The sequence below is a fragment of the Drosophila nasuta genome, chromosome 2R, assembly GCF_023558535.2.
Source record: "Drosophila nasuta strain 15112-1781.00 chromosome 2R, ASM2355853v1, whole genome shotgun sequence".
Taxonomy (NCBI): domain Eukaryota; kingdom Metazoa; phylum Arthropoda; class Insecta; order Diptera; family Drosophilidae; genus Drosophila; species Drosophila nasuta.
Genome location: NC_083456.1, coordinates 9,073,755 through 9,091,302, shown reverse-complemented (window position 1 = coordinate 9,091,302; position 17,548 = coordinate 9,073,755). Strand labels below are relative to the sequence as shown.

At 37.6% G+C, this 17,548-nt stretch overlaps 4 protein-coding genes across 6 annotated transcripts in view; 3 read left to right on the top strand and 1 right to left on the bottom strand.

Annotated features, from left to right (window-relative positions):
* Nucleotides 1-897: 897 nt before the first annotated feature.
* Nucleotides 898-2,751, bottom strand: LOC132785050 (phenoloxidase-activating factor 2). Its single transcript, XM_060791013.1, has 4 exons — nucleotides 2,563-2,751; nucleotides 2,302-2,507; nucleotides 1,995-2,251; nucleotides 898-1,941 (listed from the first exon to the last, which is right to left on the bottom strand). Exons 1-4 carry the CDS (start codon nucleotides 2,723-2,725, stop codon nucleotides 1,353-1,355), a joined length of 1,215 nt encoding a protein of 404 aa, XP_060646996.1. The 5' UTR covers nucleotides 2,726-2,751; the 3' UTR covers nucleotides 898-1,352.
* A 1,616-nt stretch (nucleotides 2,752-4,367) lies between these two features.
* Nucleotides 4,368-4,779, top strand: LOC132786034 (uncharacterized). Its single transcript, XM_060792412.1, has 2 exons — nucleotides 4,368-4,528; nucleotides 4,592-4,779. Exons 1-2 carry the CDS (start codon nucleotides 4,397-4,399, stop codon nucleotides 4,712-4,714), a joined length of 255 nt encoding a protein of 84 aa, XP_060648395.1. The 5' UTR covers nucleotides 4,368-4,396; the 3' UTR covers nucleotides 4,715-4,779.
* Nucleotides 4,763-5,294, top strand: LOC132786033 (uncharacterized). The gene is made up of 2 exons (XM_060792411.1): nucleotides 4,763-4,945; nucleotides 4,998-5,294. The coding sequence occupies exons 1-2, from the start codon at nucleotides 4,763-4,765 to the stop codon at nucleotides 5,133-5,135; spliced, it is 321 nt and encodes a 106-aa protein (XP_060648394.1). The 3' UTR covers nucleotides 5,136-5,294.
* A 267-nt stretch (nucleotides 5,295-5,561) lies between these two features.
* The window catches only part of LOC132783880 (uncharacterized), a 35,379-nt gene continuing 23,392 nt past the window's right edge, over nucleotides 5,562-17,548 (top strand). For all 3 annotated transcript variants that reach the window (XM_060789188.1, XM_060789189.1, XM_060789187.1), the window contains exon 1: nucleotides 5,562-6,617. The gene's annotated coding sequence lies outside the window, so the exon portion shown is untranslated. The remainder of the gene's footprint in view (nucleotides 6,618-17,548) is intronic.

Below are 17,548 nucleotides of genomic sequence, written 5' to 3'. Positions count from 1 at the left end.
TGTGGTTCGTTGTTATTTATAGTCACCCAGTTTAGATTCAATGCTGCCATGCATAATAATAATATTTCTCGACTATAACGCAGATCTCAATTATTTGAATATAGAACATAGGGTATTCAAAAGTCAAGCATTGCTTTATGAAACAAGGCAGTTTCCCGTCATTTGCAGTTTTTTTGGGAGCTCAGTTTTTGCTGCGGCTTTCTGCGACAAGAAGCATTTCCGGCTTCCGTTTCGCATTAACACGAACTGCAAACGGGGCTAGAGAGGATGACAGCTAATGGAATGGGGCCTATGCACTAATAGCCTAGCCTTTAGGCCAATTCATGCTTATAAAGAGAGACGCAAAATCGAATAAAATGATGATGAAACCACGCTTCATTTGCATCCCAATCGTCGTTGGCTGCTTGATGGGTGCGAGGATGCGTGTGTGTGTGTGGACAGAGAGGGGAGGAAGAGGGACGGCTATTACGCTCGAGGGCATTGGGTGCAAATGAGCAAAGTTGAGCGTCCTTTTTGTTTATTGTAAGTCAGACGCCGTTAACTGCGAATGAAAGGGCTCAGAGGTGTGTCTGTTTCTCTGTCTGCTCTCATGCATGTGTGTATGTTTGAGTGTGTGAGTGGGACAGCAACAATGAAACAGATGCTGAGAGCAACCTGTTGGTGCTGTGTATGTAAATATATTGAAGTGAGTTATGTGGCTGCTGTTGTATGTAACTGTTAAGTTCTTCGGGCAAGGTTATTACCATACAACCAAATTTGCTGACAGTCCATGCACAATTATTTATAACAATGCTGATAATCATTTCTATACAAATATGGTGAATAATTGTTGACCTACAATGTGAATAAAAAGTGAAATGTTCATGTTATAACTATTTAAATTGTATCTATTGTGTCAAAAAACTCTGCAATTACTCAAATGAAATTAGAATTGACCTGATTAAATCAGTCGATTAAGTCAATTAAATGCACAAAATGCACAATGATGAAAATCTGATGCGAACTGCTTTTGGGTGGCCGCAAGCAGCGTATAATTATCGCATGCGAGAGCGTTCAGTATTGTGCGATAAAATGAAGTGCATATTTGTAATCGAATTTATCGCGTGCGAGTTATCGAACGATCGAAGGTATTCGATACATGTTTCTACTTGTATCGAGCTAAGGTTACTTGTAATAGAATTTAAATGAAAGATATGAACTTACATGAGCTTATATTAAGTGTTAGCTTTAGCAGTTTGTTTCTTTTAAGATATATTAAACATAATAATATATTGTAATAATAACTAAACTAAATTATATACGCTGAATTTGTTTGAAGACTTAAATTTATCATTGCTTGGCGCCTTCTCCACTTAAAGTGTGAGCGTTGTTTGCACCCAAGGCAAGTAGGTACCCACATTGACGTAGACACCCGGCACATTTGCTTGTCCACAACCAATGCCCCAGGCGACTAAACCAACCACATACCACACGCCATTATTGGCACAAACCAGCGGTGAGCCGCCATCGCCAGTGCACGCATCCTTGCCAGCTTCGCCGCCGGCGCAAATGAAACTCGTGGGGCTGAGCACAAAGGAGGAGCCAAGGCGCGTGGCACGCAGCGCTGTCTGGCAGTCGGCATTAGGTATGAGCGGCACATCGACTTGCCGCATAATCGCCTGATAAGCGCCCGTTGGCCCAAAGTCGTTCTTACCCCAACCAGCGACCCAACACCGTTGCCCCACAAAGCTGGTGGTGGGCAGACAAATGGTACCCACGGTGGAACGACTGGTGAGAGAGACAACTGTGGCCAGCTTCAGAATAGCAACATCGTTCTGCAGATTGTTGGGATTGAAGGCAGGATTCACATACACGTTGGAGATGTAGACATCCTGGGCGGGAATTGGTTCGGCTGTCCCTGAGGCATCCCATTCTCCAAGGCGCACCTTAAAGGAGGTTAAACTGAGGCAATAGATAACAAAAGCTGCGGGATTATCATCTTAATATATGCTTACGCCAAGTTGTAGACCTTGTGAGCAGCTGTGAGCACATGTTGCGCTGTAATCAGCGCTCCTCCACCCAGATAAACATCCGCTGTGGTCAGCAGCGCTGCCTGCCACGGATAAGCACCAAAACTGGCCTGGCCAGGACTCGCTAGCGACGCGCCCGGCGGTGGCGGAAAGCGTAGTCCACATTGATAGCTTCCTGCCTGGCAACAAGCCACCAAACCATAGCTGCAGCTCAAGGGAGACGCCGTAGTGCCCGCCGTGGGCTGTAAAGGAAATGTCAGCGAGGTGCTGTTTGTCGGTTCGATAAACTTACCAAGCCGCCGTTGTTCACTATGCGTATGTCCAGCTGTCCGCTGCCATCGTTGGGCGGCGTTGGCAGAGGATTGGGACAAGACGCAGCTGGCACGCAGCGGCAATTTGTGGTGCCTGGAGTCACAATGGAAGGAATCTGAGGCCAGGGCACTTGTTGTGGCACTTGAGGTGGCAACAAAGTGCCCACAACCAGCTGACGTGTGAGCACTACAAGCAAACAATTTAGTGGATCAACTCGCAATTTTGATTAACTTCCACTTACGCGTATGATTAGCGTAGTTTCCATCGTCACTCGGCTGTGGAGTACGTTGCTCTGACAGCGAATCGGGAGATCCAAAGCTCCAGCTCTGCACTCCAGTGATGAGCACGTGGAGCAGCAGGTGGAAGAGCAGGGCAACAGGTGGCAGCAAGTGTAATGTATTCATCGCCTCACAAATGTCGACTAAATCGATTTAGCGACGTGCCATATGACTATATAGGGCATCCATCCATGCAGCCTAAGCGGGGCTTGGACAAATAAATTACCTACCTAATGGCCTCAGTTTGGAGCTCGCTTCAACTCAGGGATTTTCCGAGCTGCATGCCGCAAAAAAACGCTAAAAACACAATTTAAAAAGCCACAGCAATTGAAATTGGATATTAAAGTTCGTCGATTTTTAAATGCTCTTTACATTAAGTAGTATGAAAAAAATATGCGAAAAAACAAAAAACACGTCATAGTAAAAATTAAAAAAAGGCTTTAGTAAAAAGTTTATAATATGTTTATTTATTTAATTAAATTGAAAATAAATTAATTATTTTAGAGTTGAATTGATAATTGATTTATGGGATTAGTTTATGTTCGAATTTTTATGAAATACTAAATTAAATACCACTAAATACTAAGAAATTAAATTAATGATTTTATTTAATAGAGTTTGAAGTGAATTTATGAAAATAAATTCATAGTTAATAATATTTAAAGTATCATTTTATGATGGCATTTTTCATTAAGTATTATATAAATTGAAACAATTTATAAAGTTATTAAAAAATAAAAAATATTTATTTGAAAGAATAAAAAAAAAAATTAGCAACAAATTTAAATTGGCAAGTATTAAAAGTATTATTAAATTAAAGTAAATTTAAAACAATTAATATAATAAAGAAGAGGTGACTTTTTTCTTTTTATTTATTTATCAGAATTTAAAAAAAATAAGAAAATTTACAATTATTTAAATTAGCGATATGATTGCAAACATAATTAAATATAAAGATAATTATTTGTAATTTAGATTTAAATTGGAGGCTTAATGCACTTTGCATTAGGAAAATAAATGAATAATCACGATAAATAATGAGTCACCAAAAAAAATTTGATTAGCCAAAATTTAAAATTGAGCAGAATGACGTTATGCATTTAATACAAACAAAAGCATTTAGATAACACCTGATATGAAGGTGCTGATAAAGAAAAGATATTAATTAAAATGTGTAGCTAAATTAGTAACAAAATATCATCACGCTAACTTTAGAAGTGTATACAAACGACCATCAATGCGGTCAATATATAGAATGTGTGCAAACAAACCGGCGCAATAAATCAAATAAAACAGTAAAGCTATACAAAGTAACTATTTTCATATGTATGCATGTTCAATGTTCTGTCATTCTGAACTAAACAATTTGTTCACACAATGTAGTGAGAATTATTAAATTTTAGCTTTTCATTTTCATTTTTGTGGTGATTTTTATTCGAACTTCCATTGCGGTGGCTGTGATAAAGTCACCTCAATTTTATTATATTTGATTGGATTTTAACAACTTAATAGTTTAATTGCAGAAAAGATCTATTATTATTCTCGCAGATGTGGGTGTAGTTTTTTGTTGTTATTGCTGTTAACACGCTTAACACTTTCCGCTTGGCTGATATCACAGTTTTACTTTACTTTTTTTTTTGATATGTTCACACTTACTAGACTCGTAATCCCCCTTGGGGTTTACCGCTGCAGAGCCTAGGCATAATTAAGCCCATAGATAGCGAAGTATATTTTTCGCTTTCCTTCTACCTCAAGAATTGGAATAGATCGATATTAGTAATTGAATCGTTGAACAGAATGGGTCACGTTGAATTGGACTTTACGGCAATACCGAAATTATATGGGCCAGAAAATTTCTGGCACTGGAGAATGCTTCTTCGCTCCTATCTAGAAGCTGCCGATCTCTGGAGGGATGATCATCCTAAAGAGGTTTGTTAGCAAACTCATCTACGAAATATATATATATTAGTAATTATTTTATTATTTTCATAGAATCCACATGCCAAATTTATACTCCTTGCAACAATACAGGGTGATAAAATTGAACCAGGCTATGAGGAAATGTCCCCCAAACAAGTATTCAAAAGCTTAGAAGAACGTTTCCGTCCATATTAATGTGAAATCCTATTACAGCATTATAACTTTTTATGTATTGTCAATAAAATGCTCAGAGCTCTGAATTTTTGGAATTTTTTGGGCTTTAGGTCCAGTAAAAGTGACGTTTTTAATATTCAAGTGCCCAATATACCCAAACTTAGCGATTCTCATAACTATTGGTATTGGCGAATTCTTCTGCGTGCCTATCTCGAGGCCATTGGACTGTGGTCAGGCAACGCTCCGCTTGAGGTATGATCAAAAACCTTTTTACTTTTATTTTTTACAACGTATTTGATTACAGTGTCCGCAGAGTAAGTTTATCTTATTAAGCACAATTGAGCTGTGGCTTTTATCTCGCGATTATGAAGCAATAGGCGCCATAGCTCTATTCAACGATTTGTATTTACGCTTTGGAATGGGAAGAATTAATGAAATATAACAAACATTTGTTACATATGAAATTCAAATTACCGCCAAAGTAAACTTTCGTCAAGTTGGCTGCACGAGCGCAAACTCCAATGTATACACATTATGAAAAGTAAACGAGTTGGCAGCCCCAGCTCAGGGGCCACACTGAAACTCATTCGTTTATTTTGCCGCTGCTGCCAAGCTTATTAACAGGGCATTAATAATTAATCGTAATTTTTTGAAAGATTAATTATTAATTTAAAGAGATTATTTATCTTTATATAAGGGTATTGAATTTTTTTTCAGACGGCGTTGCCTTTTTAAAACATTTTTTCAAAATTGCGCCAAACATAGTGAAGTGTTACCAGGCAGTGGTTGTAAAAGTGGTATTCTTAGTATATTTTCATCTTTAAATAGTATATTTTGCAATGACACTTGCGGTCACCTCAGAGTGATAAAACAGTTGCATTTCAGAAGTCAAATCGAGTTGACGTGCGGAGCGCGTAGGGCTCAATTTTATATTTCAAACGTACTAACAATGTTATTTTAATTTAAACAAATAAACGACGCTAAGCTCACAAAGTGAAACGTTATTTTAATAGGTAACAATAACAAGAATAAACGACGCTCAAACAAAATCTTGGAGAAAAGTCAAAGCAGGCCACGAATCAAGCCAAAACATCGCGACATCATCGACATCGACACCTGTTTGCTTGCATTCCAGAGCCTGTGCATGAACGTGTCTGTGTGTGTTTGTGTCCGTATTCGTGTATGTATTCGTGCAGATGCCTGTGTGCAAATGTAAATAGGGACATGCAAACTAATTTAATTTTTTAAACCGTGTTTAAACAATAAACAATTAGTTTGCTCACTCTTGCAATTGCAACATTTAGCAGCCATTCCGTTGACCACCGCGCGTCGCGCCTGCGCAAGAAGCAAGAAGCAGCAACAGTAAAACAGCTAAAAGCCAACAACAACAGCGCAACTACATAAACACAAACACACCGAAAACCGGTTAATGTGAGACTCACACGCACACATACCAATACAGAAAATATACTGAGTTGGTTTTTGTTTGCCTTTTTGCTTGGAAAATAGAAATAGAAGGAAATACGTACACACAACAAAGCAAAACAAAAGCACCAACGAAAAGCAAAAAGAAAAATACAAGAAGAAAAAAATCAATTTCAAGTGGAGAAAAGTGTGAACAATATAAGAAAAAGAAAACAAATCGGTATTTAAAGCGCAATAGAAAAAAAGAGTAAATTATTATTATTAATGATTGTGCTATGTGCGGAAATTGGGCCCCAAATGTTTGTTAAGGGTTAAACACAAACAAGCAGCCGCCTTATCGTTTAACCAAATCGATTGGCACATTAAAACGAAAGTGAATTAAAGCCACAAATAATTGTAACAGTAATTGCCCAACCAACCAACCAGTTTTTACAGTCTACGAGACCTTATCACTAATACAATAAACGAACGCCCGGCCACTTGTTGATTAAACAGACTGGTGAGTAAATTTTTCTCTTACTGGGTCATTTTGTACGAGAAGCCCTGTTAGGCTTATTGACTTCAAACGAAAGGTATTGCAGTGTGCGTGTCTGCCTGTGTGTATGTTTCTGCAGGAGCATTTGAGTTTTGTAGTGCGCCCAGCTCCAAGTCTGCCGCAATCCCCAAACCATAACTTTCACTGAATCGCGCGCCAAAATTGGCAATACAGCCATACGCGCTTACATGTGTATGAACGGTGCAACAACAATTGCTTATAAATCCCAAAAACAAAAATATTGCATTGCGATCCGTGTTGCTGACTTTGTTAATCAAATTTGTTTCATGTATCTCTCCCATTTTTATGATTTTCATTTTGTATTTTTTCGTTGATGTAACCGCCGCTCAAGTTGATTTCCGAGCCGATTTGCAGCTTCATTAAACTCAAAAACTCACCTCAAAAATTGAGTGTAAGGCGAGGCGAAGCTGATTATGAGATAATCACTCAGCAAAAGTTGCTCAACTAAATTGCGGAACATGTTTCGGTTGCACAGTGAGTAAGAGAGAAAGAGTTGCAGATGTTTTATGAAATGTTGCAATTAAAAATAATTAAACATACATTCGCTTTGATATATAATTTGTGTTCACTGCAAAACTCAATTGAATGACTTAGATGACTCATAAGACTTATTCCCATTCATCCGAATCGCTAGCAAATAAAATTCCAACTTCTAGAAACAAAAGAAACCACAACAAATATTCCCACCAAAAAATGCAGAAATAAACAAACGACAAAGCAGTCAACAGCTTTATAAAAAGCAATAACAAGAAAACTATGCGCATAAAAAAAGTTATATAAAAACACGTTAACAAACCGCACACAAACAGCGAGCATACAGAATGGGGAGTTGGCTGCAGAAGACAAAGAGAAGGGGCGGCAAGGGGGAATAGATGCTGACGTTGACGCTCACTTTAAGCCACGCTTCAATTGCAAATGCCCCAGCGAGCAAATGCATTGACGCAGATACGTGGGCTACCAGTTGTTGTTGTTGCTGTTGTTGCTGTAATTGTAAATTCTACAGGTTTCTGTCTGTCCGTCGCTCTGTCTGTTTGCCAGTCTGTGTAGCAGTTGTTGCCTTAATGGCGCACAACAACAACGCTCCGCAATTTTACGCCAAAGCTAAAAAGGCGACCGATCGAATCGAAGCAATCGACGATCGACGACACACAGCAGAGAGCAGCGAGCAGTGAGCAGCGAGCAGAGCTCCTCCAATCGTAGCAAAAAAAAACCGGGCCAGGCCAAAGCTAAAGCTGTGACAGAATTGGCAGCACTGTGGACGACAATCTATGCAAACTGTTAAAGCTTTTTCGATCCTTTAAGGTATCTAAATACTCTTTGTCTTATAATGATGATACCCAGCTTTATCTGACGACCTTATAAATCAGTGCAATTGACAGAAAGTATGTGATGGCCAGACAATTAGACCTTAGTTCTTATCACAGCACTTATGATTGATAATGCTATGATTGTAATACATTTTTTCTTTTATGTTATTATTGTCAATATTGCGAGAACTTTAAACTAAAGTGCAATATGCAGAATCTTATTAATAGCAATTTGTTAACAAGCTCTTTTGCGAAATTCAACTTTAGCTCCACTGTGCAATGTTTGTTGCATTGGCGTTGCAGTAATCTGGCTTTGGGGCCCAGAGCTTCGCCGGCTTGTGGCTAACTTCGCTAACTTGGCTTGGCCACTTGGTGTTCAATTCGAATTCGCTGCGCGTTGTTGGCCACCGGCTTCACTCCGACTGCGATTCAAGTCGAATTAACTCAGCGCATTTCAACTCGACTCGATTGGGTTTTTGATGTGGCTTAAGTTTAACTCGGATCGGTTTGGTTTGCTTTTTGGTTTTTGTTTTGTTGGTCTTCGACTGCGACTCGTAATTGTTTCATAAAACGCAAAGCTGGGTAACAAGTAGAGGGGGAGACGAGAGAATAAAGCCAAGTTAACTTTACAAACAGGTGCGCAAGCCCGCATTTTTTTGCTTGGCTTTTGGGGCAACACTTTTCGATTTTAATTATGGTTTATGTGTCGTTTTCGGATCGCTCACGATATGCATACTACCTATATACTTAAATTGAATATATAGTATATATATGGTCGCCTGCTTGCCTGATGTTAACGTATGTCAAGCGGCACAAGGTTATTCAGACTGCAACAGTCTCTGCTGAGATTTGTCGACTCTTGAGTTGCCTTTGAGGCGGTTGCTATGGCTATGGACAATGGATAGTTGAGAGATCGCGACTGTCCATGCGTATTTATAAACCCATTTGGCTGGCTAAGCAAGCGAGGGGCTGTCTGCTTATTGGAGTGGAACCCATTGGGCGCCCAGTTCTAGTTTTCCAATCGAGGCTGTATCGACTTTTTACTGTTGTTGACAACAATTAGATCGCAGTACCTGGATGCGTGACTGTTGGACAGTTATTCATTTCAGGGTTATCGCTGTAGAAATCGATTCAAATTATAGGAAGATAGTAATTCTTGAAATAGCTTTCACGACGGTAGCAAAACGCGTCATCGCACTCATCTTTAATTCACTTGGAGTGGCTTATTAAGGGCAAGGTCACATAACTGTGACTCACTGACGCTAATTTACTATAGAGATTGTCGTCTCGCTCTATCTAGAGTTGTTAAATAATTGAATCACACAAAAGATTACACACTTGCAAATGCCAGTATCAAGTATTGTTATTGCTTTACGAGTGGGACTATCTATCCTTTGGCTAATTGCGACTCTAAATGGCAGGCGACTTCTAGAATACTAATCAACAAAGTGGTATATAAGAGAATGTATCAGTTACAATTATAGATAGATGACTAAAGAAACTAATTCAGAATTCACGGAATAGATTTTGATTTGAAAAAGATAGCATTTTGATTGTAGCTTATACTATTATTTTTATTTATAGGCTGTTGGAAAAAAAGATAGAATTTAAATATAAAACTGAATTAATATGTAATATCAATTTCAATTAGTTAGTTTATCATTAATTAGCAATAAAATACAAAAGAGTGATAAATGGATTTTAAATTTAGATTTCAAGACACAACAAAAGCAATCCAACTATACACAATATACTTACCAGGAAAAGAAGAGTTAAAACACAGTGCCTATTTATTTCATTTGTGTTTTTATTATTAGAGATATGATATTCAACGCTATCAATACACTTTATATTATATAAATAAACATTTCGTTTTTAGATTACAAGTGCTGTTTCCAAAAAATCTTAATACATTTGCCTTTCGAATATAGTATATGATTTATTATTAGATTATATGTGTACTCTCAAATGTAAAACAATAAGATTGTATCTCAAGTTACGCGCACACGCGTCGCAGTTTGTCAGTGCGGCGCATTTGTGTTTACACTTGATTGCAATTCATATGTACGTATCTGTATCTGGCAGATACACAAGTGTGCTTTGCATACAACGAATGCCGTTAAAATGTTTGTTGTTTTTACCTATAACTGTAACTACGACTTCAAATGGGCCCAGACTCATAACACATGTATGTATCTGCTTTAGACTCTTCGCACTCACTCACATTTTTTTCTGCATGCAGCGAAGCGAGCAGCAAACCGATAAAAATACACGTTTTTATTATTATTTTTGTTAGTGGCTGATGTTGTCTGTTTTCTGCTGGTTGTCTTTTTGGCCTTATTAATATTTATCAATTTGTTATTTAACTTGTTTTTGATTTTATTGTTCGTTTTTGGAAACAACTTTTCGTAAACAAAAACAGCAAGCGATTTAAATGCCAGCGAATACCAAAAGTATTTTGCATAATTTGACCTGGAAGATGAGAGAGAAGAATCGAAAAGTCATTCGTTTATTGTTTCCCCAAATTATATACTATATACCCTATAAAGCTGCGGCATTAGAGTAATCCATAGTCGTTGATTAATATCTTTCAAGGCACACGAAGCGTAATTGGACTGTGTTCGAGTATTTTCAAGGCATTGCGAAATTAGCAATTTAACCTTATTATATATTTATTAAGTACTCGTTGTATTATTCTTGTTACTTTTAATTATTATGAAGTGTGTGTGGCTCTGCGTGCTGTGTTAATTAATTGATCGTATAAAAGGCCTCGCCAAGTTATTCATTCGAATACCGAAACCAATTCGAATAAGCTTGAATTCCAGCAGCTGGCTGACGGCGGCGCATAAATATTTAATACCTTCTAAAGTTTTATGCTATGATTGGCTATTTCTATGTCTTATGGCTTACAGAACCGTGTCAAAGCATTTAAAATCAATTTTAGAACGCGATTAAAACATGTGAGTGTGTAAAACGCTTGACAGGAAAATTACCCAAACACAACATTCAGTGGACGAGTCATTTAAGGTGAAACCGAAACAACCTCCGGGCTCCCCTCGGACTATTCAAATTTGAGCCAGAGAAATGCGATATACAAAACTGTTTTGTCAGCGAAGAAAAAGCGGCTGTTAACGTCGATTTACAGTTTACAGTTTGCAGCTGACAGCTGAGTGTGTTACAACGGCCATTTGGCCTCAGGGCCTCACCCACGATAAGTGTGCCAAATGTGGAATATACTCGCAGTATTTACAAGCGATAAATTCCGCAATGCAATTCGAAATTCTCCAACAGTTAGTTCTATCTTCAAACTGTGAACCGTGAACGATTTGTCAACAAAACTCAACAGCACGCGCACTTGAGTGTGGCAAGTATCTGTTACTAAATTTAGTATGTAGACACCGCGCCCAAAGATACTCGATTGGCGGAATTTTGACATGTTTTCGCTTCACAAGCAAATCATTTGTTTATCGGCATAACACTTCAGATATTGTCTATCGAATATTTATTCTACCGCTTTGTTTTAATGGCTTTGTGAAATAGCTGACTAGAGATAGTTAAATATATCTGCGAATAACTCGCATTGTTACTAGCTGCTTGTTAGCCAAGTTGAATGCTTGCATAAGTCATAAGCCAGGTGAGCAGCAGGTACTTATCTAGTTAATTTGTTGGCAATGTGTACTAAATTCATAAATCATTCGTTGCCTTATCAAATCGGATAAGCTTTGAATGTGCTTGGGTAAACAGGATGTCAGTCAAATGGCTTTGCAATAGTATTCGATTAATTGCTAATAAATTTATATATAATTTGATACCAATATTTGAAATCCTAGTTTTTGTGTTAATTGACTATACATATTTGTTTTCGATTTACACAAATGTGTAATTTTCAATTTCGAAAATGTTGAACTCCAATCTCTCGAATAGAGCAATCATTGGCATTGTGTTTCATTTCCTCTCGAGTTGGAGTTGGAGTTGGAGTTCGAGTCTCTCGCTATTGTTGTTGCTTGCATCTTTGTGAGATATTTCCTGTCTAATTATGAACAATCAAAGTGCAACAAATTCGAGTGCTAGGCGGAGTTGTTTCATGATTACATTTAATGGCCGTTGGCAAACATAATCATTTCGATTAAATAATCAGGCACTTGACTCAACTGGCAGCCAAACCGAACCGATCTTCGCACATTTGCACAGTGGCTGCAAAAAGTTGAATGTCTGTTGGTTGCTCTGTTGTAATTATGAAAGTTTTTTTTTCTATCTAACAACATCATGAGCAACATGAACAACAAACCGTTGGCCAATGTTGAGTTAAATGAACGGTATGAACTCATTTCAAAGAGTCAAGTTTATGCTGCACTGAGTCATTGCATTTCATTCATTCATCCAGCCACCAAGCCAGCAACAGCTCTCGGAAGTGCAGTGAAAAGTTGTCGAATGCAACGACAGCGACAGCAGCGACCACAAAAGTGGCTCTGACTCCTATGGCTTGGATTGGTTTGAATCTGAATCTGTATCTGAACCTGAAACCAGCGGCTGCCACAGCAAAGCGCAACGACAACAACAACAACAACGTCAGCAACTCTAACGCCTTGCAATGTGATACAAAATGCTATTGGCTTTATGCAACACAGACACCAACAGTAACAACAACAATAATGGGAGCAACTGCAGCCAGACTTGGATCCCATCCCAGGTTGAGATTGGAGACCAGAGACCAGCGACCAGAGAGCGAGTGCCGTTGGCGTCGCCTTCAAAGACAAGTTTTACACCAATTTCCGCTGAGTTTTTGTTTTGTTTTTTTCCTCTGCTGCTGTTGCTTTTATTATTATTATGGTAGATATAAGTATTTCTTTTTGCTTTATCTTGCTTTCCATGTTGCTATTATCTAAAGGTTAAAGACTTATGATGCGCTTGTGGAATTTTCTATAATTTTTCTTCTATGCTCTCTTAATGGGGCTCTAATGTGGCAATTGGCGTCGTGTATTTTCTTTGATTGAAAAAGGAAAATCAAGTGGAAAATTGTGCAATTGATATTTAGCCAAGCATTTAAAATGTTTCCACAAATAGTTACGTGTCTCTCTGCATCGGTTGTTAGGTGTTTACCAGCTATTCGATAGATGGCCATTGAACTATTATATCGTTCACATTATCGATAACTGCTATGGAACGTATTCAATTGATTTATTTTACAAAATTCCTTAATATTCAGAGAGCAGAAATTAAATTAATTAAATTTAATATCGAAACGGTGTGTAAACAAAGCACTTAAAGTCGCATTGCCTATTATAAATATCTAAAGTTCTATCATGTCATTAGACTGTGAACGTTTGTTCAACACTAAGTGTATTATTTTATCGAATCGAATCGGCAATCAATCATTAATCAGCATAGGGGAACAGGCTTGTTGCGATATACGGGCGAGTTTTATAGTCAATCAGTATTTAATTAGAACCGTATATTCTTTGATGATGAATGTGGAATATTATTTAAATAATTGATCCTCATTTGAATTGCGTTTCATTAAAAAACGACGAATATACAGAATATTGATTTGATGATGATCCCAAAATTCATTTGTCAATCGTCATTGCTATCGAGCACACTTCAATATCACGTTCTCAAATAATGTCGTGGTTGTCGAGTCTAGTTAATTTGAGCTTCACATATTTCGCATGTTTGCTTTATTTATTTATTATTTTATTCTTATTGTTTAAACAAATAGTTCATATAGACACAACAATCGCCGAGTAATAACAATGCAGTATTCCAAACAAAACCCAACAATCTTTTTTTTCTTTTTTCTTTTTGTGATTGTGATCAAGTATTTCCGTTTGCGGATTTGTGTGTGGTATTTCTTTTTTTTTTATGTTGTTAAATTTTTTTATTTTTTGCTGATTTTTATGCTCTTCTGTTTATTTTGACGCTTGCTTTTGTAGGTTAGCAATGCGAAACCTTGAAATTGTCCGTCTGCTCGTCCATCGTCAGGCGCTTCATCTGTCCGTCAGCTCTGCTTTGCTTTTAACATCAGCTCTTTTTTTTATTTGTTTTCGCTTCTCTTCCAAAAAGCGCCAAATGGACACTGGGCCATAAATTTTCACACACCATTTTTCGCTGTACTTTTCCGCCAGCGTCGAGAGTCGAGAGTCGTACTTGGACTCGGTACTCGTATTTACTTAAAATTTATTTATGCCAATTCGTTGTGTGCATTATTTACACGGCTTTTGCTCATGCCAAAAAATTGCTAATGATTGTTTTTTGTTTGTGTTTTTTTTTGGGCTGTGATTTCTTTATTGTCTGTAAACAAAATAATAGGGTTATGAGCTGACAAGTTCACAATAACATAAATTAGCATGTAGGTTTTCTAATTTTAGATACCAAATTAGCGGAGGCAGTCTGCTGATAAATTAATAACAATTTCATATTTTTAGAGAGCACACGTTAAAACGTAAATTTAAATTGCATTTGTGTTAACTAATCAGCAAACTTTTGAGTGTCTAAAGGTTAAACAAAATTCCTGAAAGTATTCGAAATAAATTACTTTATTGTATGAGGAAACCGGAAGATAGTTTTGCAATTTGTAAGTTCGAAACATATTGCTAATCTCGATCATTCGAAACGAATTCAATCCAAGTTGTCCCAAGATAGAGAGAGAGAGTATCGCAACAGTAACCACAACGAGATTTACATGCAACGACTTCAACAATGTTGCGGAGCTAGTATTTATGCCTTTTGGCCAACCTGTTCGGAGTTGCAAGTTGATTTTGGATTTTTGTTTTTTGGGTGCGACGCTTGATTGATTTGATTTGGGCAGCTTCAAGCTGTCCACTTAAAAGACGTACAACTTGCGCTGTCCATGTGATGCGATGCGACGCGAGTCGTGTTGTGTTGTGTTGTGGCTAAAAAGTAAAAGAAAAAAAAGTTGCTGACTTGTTTTTTTTATGGGCCGAAATGATTGCGCTGATTACGTGACGCTGTCAATTGATTTGTGCGCAAAACCAAAAATGAGCAGCCAGCCAAGCAGCCAGTCAGCCGCTTTGGCTAGCGGGCAAACCAATTGTTGTTAACGTTAACGCATTTGCTGGCTTATGGCCATATGAATGAAATGGGGGCCCAGCCAGTAACTACAGCAAAAAACAAAATACAACTACAACTTCAACTACAACTACAAATTTTTGTGTAAGTTCGTGCGCTGCGGTGGCTTAACAACTTTTTATTGTTGTTGCTGTTTGTTGTTCGTCGTGGATAATTTTTCACGAAGGTTTTTCAGTTGTTGTTTCGCTGTTTCTTAGCCGGACAAAGGCCTCATTTCGACTAAGAGTGTGCGTTGTTGTTGTTGTAGTTGTTGTTGTTTTTATTGCTGCTAAAATGTGCATTGAATATTAATTTTTTTGCTCAGAGGCCATTTTGAAATTTGTGCGCATTTATTTGTATTTGTTGAAAAAGCAAAATAGCAATTTATATAGTTAGTACTGCACATTAATAGAGAAATTAAAAACGAGATCGTAGATGCACTTTGCTGTAGATCCTAATGAGTTGCAAACACGTGTGCGGACCCTTGAAATCTGGTTGCCATAAATATTAACGAGTTTAAGTAGTTATTTCTAGTCTTATCATCTAGCCCAGCTCATTTGGCATTTAGCTATATATGAGTTAGAACCTGAAAGCCAACCAAGCGATGCATACTTAATACTATAATGATGGCTAGCAAAAAATAAAAATTAAATAAATCATTTCGCATATATTAGAATTTTATTACATCAGCGTTACTTTAGACCCTATCTATGTATTGTGTAATAGATACGAATAGTTAAGAATCGCCTAAGCCGTCGACAACTTTTGCACGTCAATTGCAATCGACATTTTCACTAAACTTGAGCAAACGTCCAAGTTACCGACAAACTACAAATTTGCCATCTAATCGCCTAGACTACTTTGAGGAGCTTAACTAGGAGATATCCCTTGAAGAGACCGACGAACTAAGTTGTTATTATAATATTATAATACGCATCTTAGACACGTGTGCAAAGTGTCGCATTAAGACTTTTGTCCAGCGCAATTAGAATATTTTTAGCAGGTTTCCCAAAAAAATATTTCATGAAAATCACGTCTCATCAATTAAGTCGATGAATGGGATATTTTTAGATGCCTTTATCTTGTTGAATAACAACGCTCGTTAAGAGCCATAAGCAAAAATGTCTGACGGATCGCACAAAGCTCAGGAGGAGGTTGAAGCAATTGATTTCAATTTTAATTAACACCCACATATGTGAGTTACTTGTTGAGGGAGGCGTAAGACTCTGATGGGCGTGGCACATTCGCATGCACACATCAAGTTTTAATTGCCACTTGCTCTTTGGTCGAGGTTCGCTGAGTCTCCGAGTTGGCGGCGAGTCTCTTCAAAAATTGGGGGTCTTGACTCCCGCCCCGGCATTTGTGCAGAGAGCGTCACAATTTAATGAATGAATCAATGTACAATTCATAGTGCGACCCGCTGGCGACATAACAAATGTTACTGGCTTATTTACTGATTACAGTTGTGACAAATGTTTTGCCTTTTTTTCTGAGTAGCCATGACAATCCGAATAACTGGAATTATAGGGGTTGATATAATACGCACTTGTAAGCCCAATAACTGAGACTAATTGTACTTCGGAGCAATCGATATGCAAATGTGATAAAGAGCTTATGTGATAGCGAGAAAATGTTGTCATTTAATTCTGTATCTCAATTACTGAACTGTATTCAGCGGTAAAATGAAAGTGAATCGATATTTGTCTTGTTTTTAGTTTAAATAAATTCAGCTGCGATTTCACAAACAAAAAAAACACATGTTGTGCTGTAATTCTTCGTATCTGTTCCAAATGATTATTGAAATTGCTGTAATAAATGGTGTTTGATTACACACACACACACACACACACACACACACACACACCTTAACTCAACTCAGATCAACTCAATGTTTATCAATATCGCAGGTAAACAAATTGTTTTGACTTTTACGATCGATTCGTTGCGCAATTTATACTTAAGAGCGTAGCCCACATTCATCTTAGATCTCAGATAGTTACAACGCCCACACACAACAAGTGTTGTGCCTATGTATTTTAATTTTTTCAGTTGTTCAGTTGTTTACCACTGTAGTGTTGCTCTTTTCCCCCCTGACGAATTCCGAGAGTCTTGCTGCTGTCTTTTTCTTGCTCTTGTCATCATCGTCACTTAAACTTGACCTTTATTTCCATTTCCATTACTTATTACTGCATATTGCTGTGTGTATTGTTTTGTTATTGTTATTGTAATTGCCATCATTCTTCTTGTTCTCATTGTCGTAGTCGTAGTCGTTTTCGTATTTGTGAATGGAGGCGAACTGAGAGCCGCCCACTTGCAGTCGCTACAAATGTTGCTCCCATAGCGATGAAGGGTATTTTAACTTTGTGGCAGCAGGAAATGATGCTGTCGGATCTTAATTACTTTGGCTGACAATTTGGTATACTTTGTACCATATTGTATATTGTGAATGCAGTAGAATATTGATATACCAAATACACACTTCAGTATATTGTCGGTATT